At 34.8% G+C, this 23,312-nt stretch overlaps 1 protein-coding gene across 5 annotated transcripts in view; it reads right to left on the minus strand.

The window, feature by feature from the left end:
- The window catches only part of KIAA0586 (KIAA0586 ortholog), a 121,242-nt gene that overhangs the window by 66,099 nt on the left and 31,831 nt on the right, over positions 1-23,312 (minus strand). For all 5 annotated transcript variants that reach the window (XM_032875292.1, XM_032875290.1, XM_032875288.1 and 2 more), the window contains 8 exons: positions 21,317-21,514; positions 19,660-19,847; positions 17,049-17,156; positions 15,463-15,540; positions 11,303-11,496; positions 9,233-9,351; positions 3,681-3,880; positions 767-926 (listed from right to left, as the gene is read on the minus strand). In XM_032875292.1, the coding sequence (XP_032731183.1) occupies positions 767-926; positions 3,681-3,880; positions 9,233-9,351; positions 11,303-11,496; positions 15,463-15,540; positions 17,049-17,156; positions 19,660-19,847; positions 21,317-21,514 (1,245 nt within the window). The remainder of the gene's footprint in view (positions 1-766; positions 927-3,680; positions 3,881-9,232; positions 9,352-11,302; positions 11,497-15,462; positions 15,541-17,048; positions 17,157-19,659; positions 19,848-21,316; positions 21,515-23,312) is intronic.

Below are 23,312 nucleotides of genomic sequence, written 5' to 3' on the forward strand. Positions count from 1 at the left end.
AAAAAAAAAAAAAAAGACATGTATCTTTAAAAATATATATATTTTGGGGTGCCTGGGTGGCTCAGTGGGTTAAAGCCTCTGCCTTCAGCTCGGGTCATGATCCGAGGGTCCTGGGATTGAGCCCCATATCGGGCTCTCTGCTCAGTGAGGAGCCTGCTTCCTCCTCTCTGTCTCTCTCTCGCTCTCTCTGCCTGCCTCTCTGACTACTTGTGATCTCTGTCAAATAAATAAATAAAAATCTTTGAAATACATATTTATTTATTTATTTATTTGAGAGGAAGAGCATGAGGAGGGTAAGGGGCAGAGGGAGAAGCAGACACCCTGTTAAGCAGAGAGCCCAATGTAGGACTCTGGGATCACAATCTTAGCTGAAGGCAGACCTTAACCCACTGAGCCACCCAGGTGCCCCTGAACTTAAAAGTGGTCTAAGTGTGTATAAGATCTTATACTTTTTTAAGTTTATTTTTTTAAGACGCTTTATTTTTTTTTTAAGTAATCTCTAAGCTCAATGTGGGGCTTAAACTTATAACCCCAAGATCAAGAGTCACATGCTCTACTGACTGAGGCAGCCAAGCACCCCTAGATCACATACTTTAAAAAGTGGCAACCAATTTTTTAGTTTCCTTGCAAGAAAGGAGGATTTACTAAAACCTAGTAAGCAAAAGGTGTATGCATATTAATCTACAAAACATCTTATAAAATAAACTATATAATCTTATGTAATAGTTATCGGATGAAAACTGATGTACAGAAACAAGGTTTCTACCTTTTCCAGCAAATATTTCTTCTGCAGGAATAGCTAAATCATGATCTGAATCACAGGGAGAAGAATCTGGAGTTTTTACTAATACACATTCCTTAGGAGGTGAAGGAGGTGAGCGAGGAGGAGTTGGCTGTGGGGTAGCCACTGGGGTACATACCCTTGCCTAAAATAAATAAAACAAGGTATTGATAATCACTCAAGATCGTATAATCACCCAAAACCGATAATGTCCAACAATGAAATGAGCTCATTCAAGATTACAGAGAATTTAAATGAATGGGGAAGAAATGGAGCCCTACCTTGAACTTCTAGCTGTGAGTTTCAAGACTAGCCTGCAGAGAGCCTCAGGCTACTGCACTAGCTCTGCCTCTGAAGTAGGCCCCAAAGAAAGCTAAGGCTCCCTCTTCTAACACAGAGAGGAAGACACAGTGAATACACAGCTGGAGATCAAATGCAAACACAAGCTGGGGAGGCCATGTAACAGAAAGGAAGTGTTTTAACTGACAATATATCAAAGAGCAGCCTTTTAGCACAAAAGAACAGAGCTTGTGAAAAGTAATGGAAGGATAAGAAAAAGCCAGGGGTGGAGGGGATGAAATGAAGACAATGTGGAGATGGAAAGTACTGAGGAAGGAAAAAGTAAACACTAGTGTGAATTAAGTCTCCTTTCCTAGCCATATCTTACCTACCTAATTCCCTTCCCCAGAGTGATCAAACGTAATTTTGATTGAAGACATTTCGTGTGTGTATAGATTACCTGTGGGATAACTTCCTAAAAGTGGGACTGCTTGGTTAAAGGGTTAATTGCTTTTTAAATTTGAATACATATTGCCATATTTCCCTCTGCAGTGTTATATTATTGTACACTAACCACAAGAAGATATGAGAATTCCCATTTCCCCAAGGTTTTCTAAACAACGTCATTATATAAGTAAAAGTGAGGTTTCAGTGATTTTTTTTTCTTATTATCAGTGATACTGACCATCTTTTTATATGTATAGGGGCCATTTGTATTTCTTTTTTGTGTGTGAACTGTCTAGACATGTCTTGTAGCTATTTTTCAAATACACTATCTTTTTTCTTCCTCATTCTGAAGCATCTGCATAGAGGAGGGTAATTAGCCTTTATTCTGATTATGAGTTGAAAACTGATATGCAATTTTAATACCATGAAGCATATTAGAAATTCTACGGTACTGCTTAATAATTAGCATATTCTCAGCCTTTATTTCTTTCCTCTTAACTACATAAAACTACAGCATAAGAGCACTGTTTTCAAATATAATGCTACTAACCATCATTATCAGAGAATCTAAGGTATTCTAATTAGTATTGGTAATGGACAATGATGATAAACAATTAGTTATTGAGTGCCAAATTCCAGGCACTAGATGAAGCTCTTTACATTCATCATCTCACTATATCTTCCACAAAATCTTGGCTAAGATGTTAACAGTATCATAAAGATGTCAATTCTCTCCAAATTAAACTAATCAAAATCGGATCAATTCCCACAAAAATCCCAATGAAATCTTCCATGGCACTTGAAAACTATATTTTAATGTATATTTGGAAGATCAAAGTATCAAGAAAAGTCATGACAATTCTGGAGATAATGAACAATATGGCAGTGAGAGAAGGGAGCTTGCCCTCCTAGATACTCAGCAAGTAGATTCTGGTGAAGTCCCGATTATTTAAACTTTATGTGTCTTCTCTATTATACATATGAAACTAAAGCAACAGAGCTGACGGTTCGAATTCAGATCTCCCCAAGTCCATACTCTTAACATTGTATAGACTACCTCTTTACATAGATTTTTCTACATTTTCTCATGCAATTGCCCTCACAAGAGTATATGCAGTATATGGGCAGAAAACACACCACCGTTAATTAGCACAGAGAAATCCATAACTCTGACAACATCTGCATTGCATACATGACCAATGGGCTGAAAAAACACAGACCAAAACTACGTACCTAATTTCTGGCACACTAACCACAACACGCCAATTACATTATAGCAATCTCTTTAAAATTCAAACATGTAACTTTATGTTTATACCTCAAATGAGGTAGTTTAAATGTTTCATCTATATAAAATGATGCCTTCATTGATCTATAGAATCAGAAGTGACTATAAAGTTTTAAACAGCTGGTAGTAGTAGTAGAGAGTCTATTTTGGTTTTGTATAATTCCACGTTCCTATAATAGATTAGAAACTGTTTAGTATAGTAAGGCTGATGAAGCAAACAACAGAAGTGCCTAAAATATATTTTATCTTTTAATATAATATATTAATTTTAATATTATCATCTCATCTTTTAATCTTAAAGAGTAAAAATAGCAGTTTATATAATAACCCAAAGTAATGTGTGAACATTGATTATATCTTGAGTTTAAAAAAAAATCTACAAAGGATATTTTTTGAACAACAAGGAAATTCGAATATGGGCTCTATATTATGTAGTATTAACATATCAATGTTAAATTTCTTCAGGAGTATAATGATGGCATTTTGATTATATAATAAAGTATCTTATTCTTAGGAGATAACTGCTAATGCTTTCAGAAGTGAAATGTCATAATATCTGCAACTTTCAAATTATTTTTAAAGAATATATAACATACAAAGACATAAAATTTGTCAAAAAGTTATCAATTGGTAAATATTAGATAAAGGTATACAGACATTCATTGTATTATACTTTCAACTTTTCTATAAATTTAAAAGCTTTTAAAGTAAAATGCTAGGGAAAATATTACTATAATATCATAGCAAAAAAAAAAAATCAATCTCCATCACAAGCTATGATCTTATTATGATACCTAATTTAAAATTTGTCCATCTTACTGTTTTTTAATAAATGTATCAAAAACTCCCCAGGACTCCAAGTCATGAAAGGAGAGTCACTCCTACCGGCAAGTATGTGTTGTTTGCTGAAACATCCCCAGAAACACTTGTAGCAACAGGACCTTGCTTCTTTGCTTCTCTGTCACCCAGCATGACAGCAATGGTCTCAGCAAGAGCCTCATTCACAAAATGGCTAATCATATCTGAATTCACAGGAACCCCAGCATCAACAAAAAGCTGGAGGGTACCATTGCTTGTTCCTTCCACTAAAAAAAAAAAAAAGAAAGAAAGAATTTCAGAATAAGTGTGCAAGAAACTGCCTGCAATCCAAATCTTAGTTCTTAAAATTTTAGAGATGAAAACATAATGTGTATAAGGAAGTAAGAGGAAGAATAAAAATGAAAATAAAAAATATTATAAAAGAGAATACGATGATAACTCATATAATGAACACCCTCTTTAACAAATCATAAAGAGGAGGAAAACACACAGATGAAAACTTTACTTACATGGTCTCTTCCTACCACTTCAGAATTTAGTGATAAAAAGGACTTGCATCCACCTGAAATGTTCTCATCTGAAAACAACCCACATTTCTAAGAACAGGACAACAGGAAACCCTATGATAGATCGTGGTCAAGGCACCAAGGCACAGGGGTACCTGGGTGGCTCAGTTGATTGAGTGTCTAGCTTTGGTTCAGGTCATGGTCCGAGGGTCCTGGATCCAGCCCAGAGTTGGGTTACCTGCCCAGTGGGGAGCCTGCTTCTCCCTCCCATTGCCCCTCCCCTCCACTTGTGCTCTCTCTCTCATATGCTCTCTCTCTCTCAAATAAATAAAATCTTTAAAATAAATAAATATATAAATGAATAAATAAAAACCAAAACACAAAGACCCAATGACTGCAGAGGATTTTAAAGAAATGGTAGCTTCTTCATAAATACAAAGACAAAAACGTCCTTCCTTCTAGTTTCAGATACATCAGTTACTAATATTATAGGCTACTCCTACTCACTTTTGTAGTACTTTGCATGCTTGATATCAGAAGCTATATAGGTATATTAATATTCCAAATAGGTTATAATTTTTCCCTTGTATGAATATACATAAAATTGAGAAAAACTTCCTCAACAGACTTTACTAGACTTAAAGTGGGCTATATTTCTAAAGTTTTGTGTGAAAAACATGTAAACAATGGTAATACAATTTGATGGAGATGTAAATTCTCCAAAGAAGTACAACTAAAGGAGCAATATCCACAATTCCTTAAAAAGTGGTTACAGGTGTCTTAGGATCACCTGTTGAGGGATAAGTAATAGTAGTTTACTCTGAAGTTACCATAGCAATGACTACCAAATGTCAAATTTGTATTTGGCAGTGTATGTAGATACTTCTTTTCAGTTCTCATAATTTATTGTTTTGGCATGATCAGAAATTAGAACGTTTCTATTATAAAGGCCAAAAGCCCTACCCAGACATAGGCAAAACAAAACAAACACATATACTTATAAATAGAAGAGAATAGAATTTAAATGCCCAAATTGGAAATTATAAGATTTCCATTAAAAAAAAAAAAACATAAATTTCCTCATAACTTTGTTGATCATTTTTTTCCCTTCTTTCCAAAAAGTGCTAAAAGAAAACCTGGGGGTGGGGGTAGCAGTGGAGAAGGCATTCAAGTTATACTAAACAGGAAGAATTAACTAAATGCAACAATAAATTGTATGGAGTGAGGGAATAGGCTATGGCCGGGTGGAGATGAGGAAAAACAAAGAAAAGAGAATAAACAATAACTCCAAAGCTTTGGAGATTGGGCACTTGGAAAATTCAGATCTTAATGTAAACAGAAACAAAAAAAGGGCCAGTTGGGCTAGAAAAACTCTGGACATGTCAAGTTTTGGGATGCCGGTGGAGAGACACAACTGCGAGGTTGCAGCCGAAGATGTCGGGCTAAGGGGTGAGCAACTGATCAGGAAAAAAAAAAAAAGATAATGAAATAAAGTCCTAAAGAAATAAAGAAGATAGCAGGAACAACAACAGAATGGATTCTAAGAAAACAAAATGAGTAGAACATTTTAAGAATTAGAGGTGGTCAACAGTGCCCATGCTAGAGCCACAAGGGAAGATAAGGATTTGGGGAAAAAAGGTTATTCTTGACAACAAAATTCTGTGAGAGAGGAGCCTCACTAGGAGAAGGGCAGAAAGAAAGCTCCATGAGGACTAAAGAGAAAGTGGGTAATGAAAAAGTATAAGCCATAAATATAGGCTGGGAGATCTAGGATTTGGGCAGTTAGAGTCTATGGAAGAAGAAAAGTAGGTAATTCTGGACCGGAGAAGAGGCAAAAAAATAGAAGTAATGATACAGAGGAATGTTTTAAAAAGAAGAACAAGGGGTGCCTGGGTGGCTCAGTCAGTCAAGTGTCTGACTTTGGCTCAGATCATGATCTCAGGGTCCTGGGATGGAGCCCCTCATTGAGACCTGCTGCATCAGGCCCCTGTCAGGCTCTGCGCTCAGTGGGGAGTCTGCCTATTTCTCTCCCTCTGTCCCTCCTCATAGTCGTGCTTAGGCACACACCTCTCTCTCTCTCTCTCTCTCTCTCACACACACACACACACACACACACACACAAATTAATTAATTAATTAATTAATTAAATCTTTTTTTTCAGGAGACACATCTTTGCATTTTTATTGTGTTATTTGCAAGTTTATGTACATTAGTGAAATGTCATCCAAAAAAGAATAAAAGTAGGCTAATTGCAACTTTACATTGCCACTTTCAGTCCTTGAATTTTTATAGTTCCATAATATCTTCTGTAGTTGTCTGCTCTCTTCATGCTTCCATGATCATGGCTAATGCATGTCACATAGCTGTTGGGAATGGAGAGTCCTGAAAACTGCCCACGTCATTGAATTAAGAGTATCTTTGCAAAGACAATTAAACATCAGAAAATTTTTCTCAGGCAGGGTCAAGTTAAGGTCTTCCACAGTATTTTTGTAGATTTAACTGCTCTTGGCATTCCAGTGTCACCTAACTTTAAATATGGCAAGGCATACAAGCTATTTCCTGTGCATATTTTATTCAGTTCTTTTTCAAAACCTTCTTTATAAATATGTTTATATTTTGGAGTGTTAGTTTTAGGGTGCTAGCTTTGGTTCCATTGGTGAATTATTTACATAATGGCTTTTTTATCTTTAAAATGAGTAGGTTGCACAAGATCACCATGATGTTCCAACCTCCTGCAGAGCTCTGGCAGGTACTTGGTAGCCAGCACAGCTTCTTGAGCAAGGGAATAGCATGAAGGTAGTCACATTTTAGCAGCCAGAGCTCTGCAGGAGGTTGGAACATCATAATTAAATCTTTTTTAAAAAGAACAAATTTGGAGAACTTATACAATCCAATTTCAAGATATTTTTAAAATTACAATAAGGTATGTATTGACATAAAAATAAACTTACAGATCAAGGCACAGAAAAAAAGCCCAGAAACAGATTCATACATATTTAGCCAACTGATTTTCAACAAGAGTGTCAGAGTAATTCATTGCAAGAAAGGATAATCTTTTCAACAAATAATGCTAGAACAATTGGATATCCATACACTGAAAAAAAAATCTTTGTATATTGTGCAAAGTAGGGATCAAAATTAACTCAACATGTACCACAGACCTAAATGCATAGTCTGAAGCCATACACATTCTAGAAGGAAATATAGGAGAAAAGCTTAATGATCTTGAGAAATAATATACCAAAAAATACAAACTATAAAAGGAAAATTGATAAATTAAAATCCATCAAAATTAACCTTTTCATTTTCTTTTTCTTCTTAAAGATTTTATTTATTTATTTGAGAGAGAGCAAGAGTGAGAGATCATAAGCAGGGAGAGCCACAGAGGGAGTGGCAGAGAGAGAAGCAGGCTCCTAGCCAAGCAGGGCTTGATCCCAGTACCTCAGGATCATTACCAGAGCCAAAGGCTTAACCTACTAAGCCACCCAGGTGCCCCAACATTTTGCCCTGACCCATTTAAAAGATAATGCTGAGAAAACAAAAAGGTGAGACACAAACTAGGAGAACATACTGTAAAGTCTATCTAATAAAGGACTTGTATCCAGAATAAAGAACTTTTACAACTCAATAATAGGAAGACACAAACCTCAATTTAAAAATGGGCAAAAGATTTAAAGGACATTTCCACCAAAGTAAGCGTACAGGTGGCAAATAAGCACATGGAAAAAATGTACATCATTAGTCATTAGGGAAATGTGAAAAATGAGATCTCTCTACACGCTTACGGAACGTCTATAATTAAAAACACTGACAACACCAAGTGCTGGTGAGGTTGGAGAGCAACTGGAGCTCTCAGGCAGCGCTGGCTGGGAATGCAAAATAGAACAGCCTCTCTAAAAACAGCAGCAGTTTCTTATCTGTTTATCACAGTTTTATTTATAGGAGCCCCAAACTAAAAGAGTACAAATTTCCATGAACTGGTAACTGGATTAACAAATTATGATAGATCCATGCTATTACTATATGCATAAAACATGATTGTCAAAGCTTTATGTTAAATAAAGGCTGACACAAAAGGCTATATATTATATGACTACATATATATATAAAATTCTAGTAAAGACAAAAATACAGTAATAGAAAGCAGATCAGCAGCTGTTAGGGTCCAGTAGGCGTGGGAGGGGGTGAGGAACTGACTAAAAAGTGGCATAAGTGAACTTTTTGGAACAATGGGAGTGTTTTTTTTATATCATGATTGAGTGACTAATGCACAGTTCTATTGATCAAAACTCATCACACTGTACACTTAGAATTGGCAAACTTTATGGCAAGTAAACTACACCTCAAAAAAGCTAATGGAAAAAGAGGAGGTGAAAGAGGGGGAAAAGGAAGAAGAAGAAAGGGAAAAATGATAGAAAAGAAGGAACAGGAGGAAGGATGAGAAGGAGAGAATGATTTGCGTTCCATAAAGAGGTTCGTCCATCCATCCATTCAGTGTCAAAGGCTAGGCACTAAAGGAGAAACATCCGTAATCCTGAGTAATTTATAGTCTAATGAAACAGATAATGTAAGCCAATCGTAATCCAATCTGATAGTCCCCCTAAGAAAGATATGTACAAAGTGCTACGTGAAGTAATGGAGAGATTTGGGGTGGGAGGGATGGGGGGATAGAATAATGTCAACACTGCAGTATGAAATACAGAGGTGAGAGAAAACTTACCTCCACTATAGAGAACAAAAGGGAAAGGATATTGGAAGTAAGAGCCTATCTTTTGTCAGCTGAGGAATACTTGACCTCTAAAATACATAAACCCATGACTTAAAAGTTTTATCTTTTTTTTTTTAAGATTTATTTACTTAATTATTTGAGAGAGAGAGTGAGAGAGCGAGCACGTGTGCACACACATGTGCAGGCAGGGGCAGAGGGAAAGAGACTCTGAAGCAGACTCCCCGGTGAGTGCAAAGCCCAATGTGGGGGTCTATTCCACAACTCATGAGATCATGACCTGGGCCAAAATCAAGAGTCAGATGCTCAACCAGTTGAGCCACCCAGGTGCCCCAAGGTTTTATCTTTCAATACTAAAAGAAAGTAAAAGATTCCATTTCACTTACCGATGTCAGAAGTCAATGGTTCACTTGCCTCACTGACTGAAACACTGACATCAGGTCTGGCCTGTTGCTGGATTGGAAAGAGCCCAGAGATAATTCTCGACATTATCTCTTGTTCTACCCTGAGGAATAAAAGTTGAGGATTCTTAAATTTGATTGAATGTACAAAGTGTTAGAAATAACACCCCTAAAAATAAACTTTACCAATGGACACAAACATTTACACATCAAAGTAGTAATTCTAAAGGTTTAATCTGGAAAAAAAAATAATAAAGGTATCTCCCAGTTGAATAAACCACATGAAACAGAATCACCATGTGGGAGGCAGATTTAAATTTGATTTAATAAACTTGCAGATTAGCCTAATGAAAAGTATAACAGACCTCTTAAATTCATAATAAGGTTTAGGTCAAGGATTATCGGACGTATCATGCACCTAAAATGTTGGGTTCCCTACTTGGAAAGCACCCATATAAAAGCACACAAGATCAGAATTAGAAAAGAAGTCCAGCTGCCCTCTCTTCAAAGAAATAAATATTTGGACTACCATACAGGTAGTTTTCCTCTTAAAAAGGAAAGACAATTTATTTCAAAGGTCATTTTTAGGAAATGAAAGAGGAAAGAGAGAGGAAGGAAAAGGGGAACACAATAGGAGATCACTTCTGTACATTTCTTTACAGCACCCAGGAGGCTGATGAAAAATTATTATACACGTATAGATAGTCATTGCAGAGAAATGAGAAAATATGTAAGTTACAAAAATAGATACGGCTCACACATAATCTCAGACTCATGGATAAACACAACTAACAATTTGGTATATGTTTTTCAAATTTTTTCCTATGTACATTTATTTTTGGTTTTGTTGTTGTGGGTTTTTTTTTTGTTTTTTTGAGAGAGAGTACATGTGCAAGTGGGGTTGGGGGGTGGGAAGGGGCAGAAGGAGAGGGGGAAAGAGAATCTTTTTTTTTTTTTTTAAGATTTTATTTATTTATTTGACAGAGAGATCACAAGTAGGCAGAGAGGTAGGCAGGTGGGGAGAGAGCAGGCTCCCTGCTGAGCAGAGAGCTCGATGTGGGACTCCATCCCAGAACCCTGAGATCATGACCTGAGCTGAAGGCAGAGGCTTAAGCCACTGAGCCCCCCAGGTGCCCCAGAGAGAGACAATCTTAAGCAGACTTCACACCCAGCATAGAGCCCAAAGTTGGGCTTGATCTCACGACCCTGCGATCATGACCTGAACTGAAACCAGAGTCAGATGCTTAACCAACTACACCACCCAGGTATCCCCTGCATATGTATTTTTGAGTGTGGTCTTTTAATTCTTAATATCATTCAACATCATTAAATAATTCTTCTAAGTGCAATCTTGGTAAGTATTACTATTAAGTTTAGTTTATGCCATAACTTCCTTAAAGTTTCTCACAGGGGAAAACAGGGATAAAAACAGAGTTCAGAGGTGCCTGGGTGGCTCAGATGGTTTGGGCATCTGCCTTCAGCTCAGATCATGATCCCAGGGTCCTGGGATCAAGTTCCACATTGGGCTCCCTGCTCAGCAAGGAGCCTGCTTCTCTCTCTGCCTGCTGCTCCCCCTGCTTGTGTTCTCTCTCTTGCTCTCTCTCTAATAAATAAATAAAATATTAAAAAAAAAAAAACAGAGTTCATAAGTTATAGAAGTAACAAGCAGAACAATGCCTTGTTTACGGTAAGCACTGTATGTGCTAAGTAGTCTGTGGCTGAGTAGCAGAACCATAATTATTTCCTTAGGAATTTCTGGAAGTGAATCATGGGATTAAAGAATATGTACATTAAAAAAAAAAAGAATACGTACATTTTGAAGGCTTTTGTTACTTAACAGCCTCTTTTGCCATAATAGCCTAAAAACAAGTATTGAAGAAAAACAATACCTTCAACAAATAGTTAAACCCTCACATCACATCAAATAGTTCCCAGTGACTGTAACAAAGGAAAAGTTTAATAAACAAAAGGAGACAAGGAAGATTTTCAACTAAAATTTAATACTTTCTATCTGCTACTACGATTCTGTTCACACCAACACCACTGTAAACTCACCACTGAATTAAGCTATTTTCCAATGTTTCTTTTCTCTGAATTACTTTATCCAGAATATCAGTGGTGGGCTGAAAAGTAGAAGCAACTGGCGGAAATGGAGGACCATTATATTTTGTAGAAACAACTTTAACACTTCTGTTAAACTCTAGAATTGGTTCAGAGTGTTCTGGAATTTCATCACGTTTTTCCTCTTCCTGGTAATAATAAAAACAAAACTATTACATTCATGTATTTGTTTAACATTTACTGAATGACCAGGGTAGGCATGGAACTTAGGTTGGTAAATTAACCAACGATTCTACATTAATCAATAGCATTTCTAATTAGGTGGCATCAGGTTATTTACAATATATACATTTGTCATACAAATTGCCTTGAAGAAACCTTAATTATACAATTATTTTGTCTTTTTAAAACCCACTGTTCATTTTAAGCAGTCATAAAACAAACTAGATAACTTGGTTTTTCCTGCATAAAACATTAACACTTCCCTCTAGAAATTTATTATCTTAATTTATTATCATAATAAATTAATGCTTCTAAATATTACTGCTTCCTCTTTCTGAACCTATAATTTACATCTACAAATGCAGTTAGGTTATTTTATACATTATTTGCACCATCATATGATCAAAGGAATAATTTCTGAAAATTTTAAACTTTTCATTATGAAAATATCAGACATGTTTAAAAGAAAACAAAATAGTGCTCATATACTATATTGGTTATGTATATATTATGCATATCCCATTTACTTGTTCCCAGCTTTAACAATTATCAACCCACAGCTAATTTGTGTCACCTGTACACACCCCCATCTGCTTTACCTTTCACATATAATTTTGAAACAAATCACAGATCTCATTTTACCTGTAAATGGTTTAATATGTATCTCAAAAAAATTAGAAGTCATTAAAAATTATAATTCGATTAATATCCTCCCATTAAAAAATTAACTCCACAACTAGTAAGTGGCAGAGCCAGGATTGGAACACTTGGCTCTGACTCCAAATCATGTGTTATTTCTACAACTGTTTCTTTCACTTGTACATGGGGGGAAAAAAAGTTGTCAAATGTCTTTGTCAGGCATTAGAAATATAAAGATAAGTAAGATTCTTGCCTTTGAAACATTCATGTGCAATTCACATGAGAAAACATACCAGTGAACAAAAACCTTTAATATAGTGCATATCTCTTAATATTCTAAAATAGGGCTTGATTTTATGATGAATAAATCTGGCCTTAGTAGTGAAAGTTCTGAAAGAAATATGAATAAATATCTTGAAATTGTACTGGCATTTTATTATTCAAGTGGTTTCTATGGTCTATGATCTTTTCTCCCATCCTTTATATTTTACTTCTTCCTATTTTTCCCCTTCTTCTATTTTACCATTTCTATATCATTTCTATAGCTCTTCCTGTTATACGGACTCTTCTCTTGGATTTTAGACCCCTCACAACTTTTCCCCTCAATATGAGCTAACTGGTGATCTTGCCAATAATCCAGAAGTCAGACAGACAAATGTTTAACAGAATAAAGAAAGGATAGATTGGAGGGAGGGAAGCCAGAGGAAATGGAAAGGAGGAAGAAAACAGGAAGCAGGAAAGAAGAGATGTAGATGGGAACCAGCTGATAATCATTACGTTTCACTGAGGCAGCTAGAGGACACAGATGAAGAGAACACAATACTATAGAATACTAACTTCATAATTTTAAAATAAAAATACATTTAGCTCAAAAGTAAAGGGAAGTTTCTCAGAGCACTGTAACATAATATTGATGGTGAAAATATACTCAACTATCAGGAACAAGGCAAGCATGTCCCCTCTTACCATTCCTTTTCAACACCATACTAAAAGTCCTTGTTAATGCAAGTAGACAATAAAAGGAAATAAAAGGTGTTTGGAAGGAAGAAATAAAACTGTCCTTGTTTGAAGAGGACATGATTGTCTATATAGAAAATCTGAAAGAATTGACAAAAAAAAAAAACAAAAAAAACCCCAAACAACTCCTGGAAATAATTATTGATTATAACAAGTTTGCCAACAATGAACAAGTGGAAAATGAAATTAAAAGCACAATACTATTTACATAAGCATCCAAAAAAATTAAATACTTACGTATAAATCTAACAAAATATGTACAAGAACTTTTTGAAGAGAAGCACAAAATTCTAATGAATGAAATCAAAGAACTAAATCAATAAAAAGATATTCTATGATTTTTTTTTTTTTGTAGAGTTCAGGGAGAGGGAGAGAGACTCTTATCCAATCAAGAGTCAGATGCTTAACCGACTAAGCCACCCACATGCCCCGAAATATTCTACGTTCTTAGATAGGAAGACTCAATACTGTCAAGATGCTGGTTGTTCCCAACTTGATCTATAGATTCCATGCAATTCCAATAAAAATCTCAGTAAGATATTATGTGGCTATCAACTAACTGACTCTAAAACTTATATAGAGAGGCAAAAGAACCAGAATAGCCAACACAATACTGAAGGAGAAGAATAAAGTTGGAGGACAGACACTATTCAAGACTTACTATAAAGCAATGGTAATCAAGCAGTATGGAATTGATGAAAGAACAGACAAACAGATGAGTGGTACAGAATAGAGAGCCCAAAATTAGAACCACATAAATATAGTCAATTCATCTTTGACATAGAAGCAAAGACAATAAAATGGAGCAAGGATCATCTTTTCAACATGATCCACAGGCAAAAAAACTAACCTAGCACAGACCTTACACCTTTCACAAAAATTAACTCAAAATGGATCAGAGACTAAATGTAAAACACAAAACTATAAAACTCCTAGAAGAGAACATAGGAGAAAACTGCGATGACTGTGGGTATGGCACTGACTTTTTAGATACACCATCAGATGGGTGATCCATGAAAGAAATAATTGATAAGCTGGACTTCATTCAAATTAAAAACTTCTGCTTTGTGAAAGACAACATCAAGAGAGTTAGAAGACAAGCCATAAACGAGAAGTAAATATTTGCCAAAACATATCTGATAAAGAACTGTTATTCAAAATATACAAAGTACTCTTAAAACTCAACAATAAGAAAACAACCCGGTTTTAAAAGTAGGCCGAAAACCTTAACAGACAACCTTACCAAAGAAGATATACAGGTGGAAAATTAGCGTATGAAAAGATGCTCCACATCATATGTCATCAGGGAAATGCAAAGTAAAACAACAAAGAAATACCACTACACAAAATCTGGCCAAAATCTAGAACACTGACAACACCAAACACTGACAAAGATGTGCAGCAGCAGGAACTCTCATTCCTTACTGGTGGTAAAGGAAAATGGTACAGCCACTTTGGAAAAAAGTTTACTGGTTTCTTACAAATCTAGACATACTTTTAACATACAATCCAACAATCATGCTCCTCGATATTTACCTAAGGAGATGAAAACATGTTCATGAAAAAAAATCTGTGCACAGATGTTCATCACAACTTCATTCATAACTGCCAAAACTCAGAAACAACCAAGATATCCTTTAGTAGGTGAATGAGTAAATAAACTGTGGTACACCCAAACAATGGAATAGTATTCAGCGCTAAAAAGAAATGAGCTATTCAGTCATGAAAAGATATGGAGGAAGCTTAAATGCATATTACTGAGTAAAAGAATCCAAAAAGGCTACACACTGTATGCTTCTGACTCCATCACATTCCGGAAAAAAAAAAACTATGGAGACAATAAGAAGGTCAATGGTTACCAGGGATTGGGGTGAGTTAGGGAAGAATGAAGAGGTAGGACACAAAGAATTTTAGAGAAGAGAAAATACTCTGTTTGATACTGTAATAATGGATACATTTGTTCAAGCCCATAGAATGTACATAATCAAGGGTGAACTCTAAAGTAAACTAAGGATGTTGAGTGATTATGATGGGTCAATTTAGGTTCAACAATTTTAACAAATGTACCACTCCAGATGCTAAGAGCGGGGGAGGCTATACATGTGTGGGGGTAGAAGGTATATGGGAAATCTCTGAACTTTCATCTCATTTTTGTTCATTTTAGAAACTAAAACTGCTCTAAAAATTATATACAGATACATATATACAATTATTTTTAATTACATGGAAGAATACTGCTAGAAAAATAATTTCTCACATTTTCTAAGCTTTGTTACCTGTATGATATCGATTACTTCATCAAAGTTTGTTCCTGGAAACTTGACCTCTTCATCTACCGTCATAAGTTCTGGGGTCTAAGAAAGCATTTTCAAAAAGATTTTGTTGTGCTTAACATCGTTTAAATTTATACATAATTTACCATATTTCTACCCATAACATAAGCTTATAATTACATAGCTCTATTTTTTAATTTTTTATTTCTATTTTATTTATTTTATTTAATAGCTCTATTTATTTATTTTATTTTTAATTTTATTTATTTTTATTTTATTTTAGCTCTGATTTTTATTTTTTTATTTTATTTTTTTTATTTTATTTTTTATTTTTATTTTATTTTATTTTACTTAGAATTGATTTCACTAAAAAAATGAAATCCAAGATAGTACCTGAGCCATCAGGTTTCATTTTAATAGCTCTCAAAAATTAAATATAAATTTTTGTCAATGACTCCATCAACAATACAACTTAAGCCAACCAATCAGGTTGCTAGGATTATGATTTCTCTCCTACAGTTGTGTTTATATGTTAGATATGTAAGTATACATATATACAAACACACAAAAAGACAGATACAGTATCAAATAAATTAGAAAGTTATAAATACTAATTTAGCGAGATACTAATTTAGCCTGTAGGCCTCATTTGATATAATCTAGTCCCCAAAACCACATTAGCCCCTCCCTGAGAGAAGAATTTTAAGCAGTCCAAAAACTTATTTGTAACCATATGTTTTAATAAACTTCTGGTAAAAAAAAAAAAAGTTATTGATGAAAAAATTAAATTAGGCACAATTGCCATTTAGGGTCAGTTCTATTTTACTATTTTATTTTAAAGATTTTATTTATTTATTTGAGAGAGAAAGCATGCAAGCAGGGGGGAGAGGGCAGATGCAGCTGGAGAGGCAGGCTCCCCACTGAGCAGGGAACCCAACTCGGGGCTTGATCCCAAGATCACGACCTGAGCCGAAGGCAGATGCTTAATGGACTGAGTCACCCAGACACCCCTGTTTTACTATTTCTGATCATGAAAAATTGTTGGTGTTCTCCCTCTCCTTAAACCTATATCCTTGAGGACTACATCTGCTTACAACAGATGAAAGCTGGGGAAAGCTGCAGTGTTATTCAAGTGTGTAGTAAAGTTAGAGCTTCATTATTGAATAGCAAATAAATACTAGGGAGAAATGCCTATTTTTGTATCATGTCAATACTATATTGACAAAGTAACATCCCAAAACATGAACTCTAAACATCACTATGAAATTCATATTCAGGAAAACTACAATTTGATTCCTGTTTAAATCAAGCTTTTTCTCCAAAGAGACAGAAATCCTCTCTTCACATATGAGACAACTTAAATTACCCAAAAACTACACTAAGGATTATCACTTTCACAATGTTTATAAATGTAAGGATCTTAAACAAACTTTCTTTTTCAAGTTCATCAGCAATACTAGATTCATTCTGAATCTCTTCCTTAAAACCTAAATTATTATGACATACAATGGAAGACTTTGCATGGAATAATGTTAGTTAAACTTCACAGTCAGACATTACACAAAACTATCTGATATATTTCTGAATACCTGTATCCAAGTTTTCAGAGGTGGACATGCTTCTTTGGGACTAGGCAGAGAGAGATCGACATCAGCACTACCATTCGAAATGCTATCAATATCCACATTGGGTAATACCTAAAACAAAACATAACATCCAGCTTTCTGTTCATCATTTTGACTCAAATATCTGTCAGCCTATACATCAGTAACATATATTTAACTTTTTATAAAGAAGTCAATGGATAACAACTTTTTTAAGTTATGATAGAGTATTTTATAAAATTTAGAAAATAAAGGGGAACACATAAGACCCTATTAAGATAACTTTATTTTCAATCTTCCCTTTTCTTTTTACTATCCACTTCTTACTATTTCTGATTTTTCATCTTAATTAGGTTATAAGCACCTTTCATGCTCCCATACAAACTTAATAATTATATTTTAGATATATTTTAATAATGCCTTAATTATTTAACCATTTTCCTGCTGGTAAGCATTTATGACATTTCTAATATTTCTGCTATTATATATATCACCATAAAAACTTCTTCATATATATAGGGTTTCCCCCCTAAACTTTTTTCCCCCCTAAACTGGCATTATTTCATTATGCCAGATCACTAGATACTAGATTAATATAGAGCATGAATATTTAAAATTCTTGATAATTAATGCCAAAATGCAGTCCAAATGAGTTCTATTCATGTCGTCAAAAAGATAATTGTCTCAGCAATAAGTTGTTTTTTTTTTTTAATTTTATTTATTTATTTCATTTGAGAGATAGATAGAGAGAGAGATCATTGGTGCATGTGTGAGTTGGGGGAGTGGTAAAGGGAGGAAGAGAATCTTAAGCAGACTCCTTTCTGGGCATGGAGCCCAATGCAGGGCTCGATCTCACAACCCTGAGATCCTGACCTGAGCCGAAACTGAGAGTTGGACTCTCAAGTGACTGAGCCACCCGGGCGCCCCTCAGCAATGTTTTTTTGTTTTTTTTTTCTTCTTTTTTTTTTTCTTTCTTTTTATTTTTTTTAATTTTATTTTTTATAAACATATATTTTTTCCCCAGGGGTACAGGTCTGTGAATCGCCAGGTTTACACACTTCACCGCACTCACCATAGAACATACCCTCCCCAATGTCCATAATAATCCCACCCCCCCAACCCCCCTCCCCCCAGAAACCCTCAGTTTGTTTTGTGAGATTAAGAGTCACTTATGGTTTATCTCCCTCCCAATCCCATCTTGCTTCATTTACTCTTCTCCTATCCCCTTAACCCCCATGTTGCAATAAGTTTTTAAATGGAAGTATATTATTGTTATTTTAATTTGGATTATTTTAGTAACTAGAAAGGTTTAAAGTATCCATTTTCTTGCTCATAAACTGTATTTCCTCTTCTGTAAGATACTATTCAGGTTCTTTGACTATTCCTGGATTTGTACTGCCTTCTTATTAACTTACAGAAGTTTTCAGATTTAAGAATTAATCCTTTATGGCATAGTCCTTTCATATATTCTAACTGTATGTTTCCCTTTTTACATATGAATTTTTTACATTAGCTTCAGTTTAGATTTTATAGATTCAAATCTATTCTTTTATTACATGTAGGTTTTCTTCTCTCATATCTGGATTTAGCTTCAGCTTTGATAAAGATTCTATTTGATAAAGATTCTATATAATTATCTTCTCATCCTGCTGCTTTTACATTTTACAGTTAAACTTTTGCCTGTTGCCTATTTAGAATTCATGCGCCATACAGTGGGAGGTTAGAGTCTAAAACTAATCTATTTTCCACATTATTAACCAACTACAACATATATTATTTCACTTACAAGACTCCTCTTTCCTACTGATACATGAAGTAATTACTACATATTACATTCTTTTTTTTTTAGAGAGAGCAAGACAGCACGAGAGAAAGAGAGAGCACTCGAGTTGGGGGTGGTGCAGAGGGAGAGAGAGAATCTTAAGCAGACTCCATACACAGCTTGGAGCCTAATATGGGACTCAATGTCACAACCTTTAGATCATGACATGAGCTGAAATCAAGAATTGGACGTTTAACTGACTAAGTCACCCAGGTGTCCTATATTACACTTTTTTTTAAACAACCAAGGCTATTTCTGAAATACTTCGTTGTACAGGTCCAGTACCCAAAAACCCTTTATTCTTTCAAATATCAAAATGATCCTTAAGTTAAAGAAAATAAACAAAAAATTAAACACATGGTCTGTGTGGGTGGAGGGGCTAAATTACAATTTTACTTAAATTATATATTAACGTAGGAAGAATTGGCAACTCGAATAATTAATCTTCATATATAAGTTCTCTTTCCATTCATTCAAATCTTATATATATTTAAAGTCACACTCATTCTTTTAAAATTAATTGTAATATACTGTTCAGTTGTTCACTTTGGAATATCATCACGTCACTTGGACATGAGCCACTGGCTTAAAAAAGTAGCTTAGATCATACAGAACAAGGATAGAGAGGTTACATTAATATCACAGTTTTAAAATATAAAAGACCCACGATGAAAGTAAAGTTTTTATGAAGCAATGTAATAAATTTTAAGTGTTAAAGTTAAGCCAAAGATTTTTTTCTTCCTTAAAATTTTCTATTCATATACCCTGACATACCTGTACAGTCAGCTGAGGAGGATCCTTTTTTTCCGACTTCATTTCTATAATTGCGATGTTAGGTTTCTTTATTCCAGTTTCCATTTTTCGAGATGATGGAGGAATGGAAGTAGTCACTGTTACAGGGTGTGGCTTGTTTACAATTACTCCAGTGGGTGGCATGGAATCACTCTTACTTTGGGTCTGTCCTAAAAAGTTTGGAGGAGAGATGAGTCAACTATTTCAGCAATGAAGGGAAAAATCAAATACACAACCCAGATCTTTATGGCTGAATTCTCTCTCATCTGAAAAGGAAGTGCCATCCACAATCATGTTTCCTTCTATTATCCCTACTGTTGACATACTCACCATGTCATCCTTTCAGCAGCAACTCACACTTATCAGGCACTCATGCATGCCAGACACTTCACATACACTATCTAATTTAACCCTCAAAATAAGCCTCTGGGGTATTAGTATTATCCACATTTCACAGTTGAGAAAACACGTTTAGGAACAACATAATTTGCCAAAGGTCGTAACAGTAAGCGGCAAAGCCAAGACGAAAGTGTAATGTGTTATACTGTGTTATTTTTATTCTCAAAACTTTATATAGCAACAATGGACGGAATAAAACCAACAACAAAACACTAGTGACTCACTACCAAGACATAGTATGTACTCCCACTGATAGCAATTACCACAGCTATCAGAAACTTAGCTTGCACTTCAAAAGTTCCATTTATTTCCTACATTTCAAAATAAAGAGGGACAGAACAGGGCACTCTTTAAAAGCATAGTCCAACTGGGTTTGAATCCCAGCCAGACTGACTAGGTTTGAATCCCAGCTCCACTCGAGTTATATGGCCTCTGACAAATTTCTTCATTCCTCTGTTCCTTGGTTTATCTATAAAACCGGTACATTACCATGTGTTTTACAGGGTGGATTAAATAAATTCATATATGTAAAGTGCTTAGATCTATACCAGGTACACAGCAGGGACTTTATAAGTATTAGCTACTCTACTAGCAGAAGGCATGTTTGAACAGATACAGTTACCAGGTTGACATGCTATTAACCCATAATATCAAAAATTCTCTCTTTTGCTGGAAGATATATCTAAGTCCTTCATCAAATTTAAGAAAGAAGAGCAAAGACAGTAAAAGAAAAAAATAATAGCTAACTAGATTTGAAAAGCTAGTGTGGAAGCAAAAATGATTTGTTGAATTTTTACAATGAATCTGAGAGACCTCAAATAAGTAAATAACCAACTACTGTGTTTTAGAATATCACACAATTTTACTTACCACAGCCTAGTTCAAAAGTACATACAATTACTTCAAAGTACTTTGCTGGAGACAGGACATTAAATCACTTAAAATTTTTGAATTATTTAATTATTATGAAATCTATAACATTCTAAACTTTTTTTTTTTACTTTGTCTCCTCTATAGCAATGTATTCTAAAATACCAAAGGAATGTTTCCTGTGAGTGAAACTACAGTGGGAGCCCATTATTTAAGAGATTGCTATTACATGGAGTAAGACACATTTGGAGGCCCTGCCCACAAATATCACAGAGAGAGGAAAAGTTAGGAGACTATCACGTCATTTTGAAAGTTCTGCCACTGCTGACAAGAATTTAAAATTGGCCCTGTGTATTTTGCTGGGACTTACCTAAAAGAATGGCCATAGGAATTAGATGACCTTCCAGTGTACCGGAAACAGTAGGCATTTCTCTGCTCGGGCTGAACAAATACTGCTGATCACCGGGAGGCAGCATAGCAGGCACAGAATGTTGGGGCTTGGAATCCATTTTCACAGGTTTTGTTGCATAAAAGTCGGTTTGTGTTCTTATTGACTTGACTTTAGTGCCTGTAATAATAATATTCAGTGGCAGAGATTTTAAAATATTGTTGGAACACCTATCCAGCTAGAAATACAGTAACTCTTCTTTACAGAAAGATCTTATTCTATATAATAAGGTGTAATTACAAGGCCTTAAAATAGAAGTAACACAGAAACCAGGGGTTGGCAAAAACGTTCTGTTAAAAGGTTAGATAGTAAACATATTAGTCTCATGGACCTTGTGCTCTCAGCTGCAACATCTTAATTCCGCCACTAAAACATGAAAGCAGTCATGCTACAGTCACAAATAAATGAGTGCAGCTAGGTTCCTATATTCTAAGAATAGGCAGCTAACTTGTAGGCCTTGGTTTCTGAGCTCCTGAATACACGTAACAACTTGCTCAACACGTAACAACTTACTATGACAAAACAAATTCAACGATTTAATGATTAGGGAAAAAATGTTGAATAAAAGATTAAGAAGACTACTCAGATTCAGACTGTACTATTTATTTAATTTATTATGTTTTTTCCTTATGGGTACAAAAAAGTTAATGATCATATTTGGAATTGGATTTTTTCCTTCTCATTACACCTTTACTCATGACATAATTCTGAATAACCAGCCTTTATCCTCTGAAATTATCCACAATCAAATTCTATATCTATTAAAACCTTACAGGAGTTAATATCATTGTATTTTTTCCATTCTTATGAATTAAATCCATACAGACATTAAATCCTGAATTCTTTTTTTTAAAGTTTATGTATGTATGTATGTATGTATGTATTTATTTATTTTAGTAATATCTACATTTAATGTGGGGCTCAAACTCACAACCCTGAGATCAAGAGTCACATGCTCTTCGAACTCAGCCAGGAAGATGCCCCCGAATCCTGAATTCTTAAAAACTTAGAAATTTGTCTGATTTCTACGGAACCTGAGGAAAGTGAAGAAAAGTAAAAACATAAAGGAGAAGAGGCTATCTTCTAAATAAACTCCTGACATTACTACATTTTTACTTTTAATATGGGAGTAATTTTATGAATCTAGACTTTTAAATATAGCTCCATGATGCCAAGAAGAAACATTTTAGTACCACATCCGTATTTCTTTTTTCATTCTGTTGTCTTGTATTCATTCATTCAATTAAATGAATTTTTCTTGAGTGCTCATTTAAAATATTTGTTTTCAGCATTTCATAGGCATTGCTCCAGACAGAGGAAATATAGTACTGAATAAACGATCTGTATTCATAGAGTTTACAGTCTAGTAAGGAAAACAATCAATAAACAAAAATATAACACCAGGCCTTTCTCCAAAGAAGGTATACAGATGGCCAATAGACATATGAAAAGATGCTGACATCACTCATCATCAGGGAAATGCAAATCAAAACTACAATGCGGCGGGGGGTGGGAGGTTGGGGGATCCAGGTGGTGGGTATTGGAGAGGGCACAGATTGCATGGAGCACTGGGTGTGGTGCAAAAATAATGAATACTGTTATGCTGAAAAAATAAAAAATTTAAAAAAAACTACAATGAGATTATTACCTTATACCTGTTACAATGGCTAAAATAAAAAACACAAGAAATAAGTGAATGTGGAGAAAAAGGAACCCTCATGCATTGTTATTAGGAATGTAAGTTGGTATAGCTGCTATGGAAAACAGTATGAAGTTTCTTCAAAAAATTAAAAATAGAAATACCATATGATCCTATAATTCCACTATTGGGTATTTACCAAAGAAAATGAGAACACTAGTTCAAAAAAGATATATGGGAAAAAGAAAAAAAAGATATATGCACCCTTATGTTTACTGT

The sequence above is a fragment of the Lontra canadensis genome, unplaced genomic scaffold (assembly GCF_010015895.1).
Source record: "Lontra canadensis isolate GAN:19392208 unplaced genomic scaffold, GSC_riverotter_1.0 scaffold55, whole genome shotgun sequence".
In the NCBI taxonomy this organism is placed as follows: Eukaryota; Metazoa; Chordata; class Mammalia; order Carnivora; family Mustelidae; genus Lontra; species Lontra canadensis.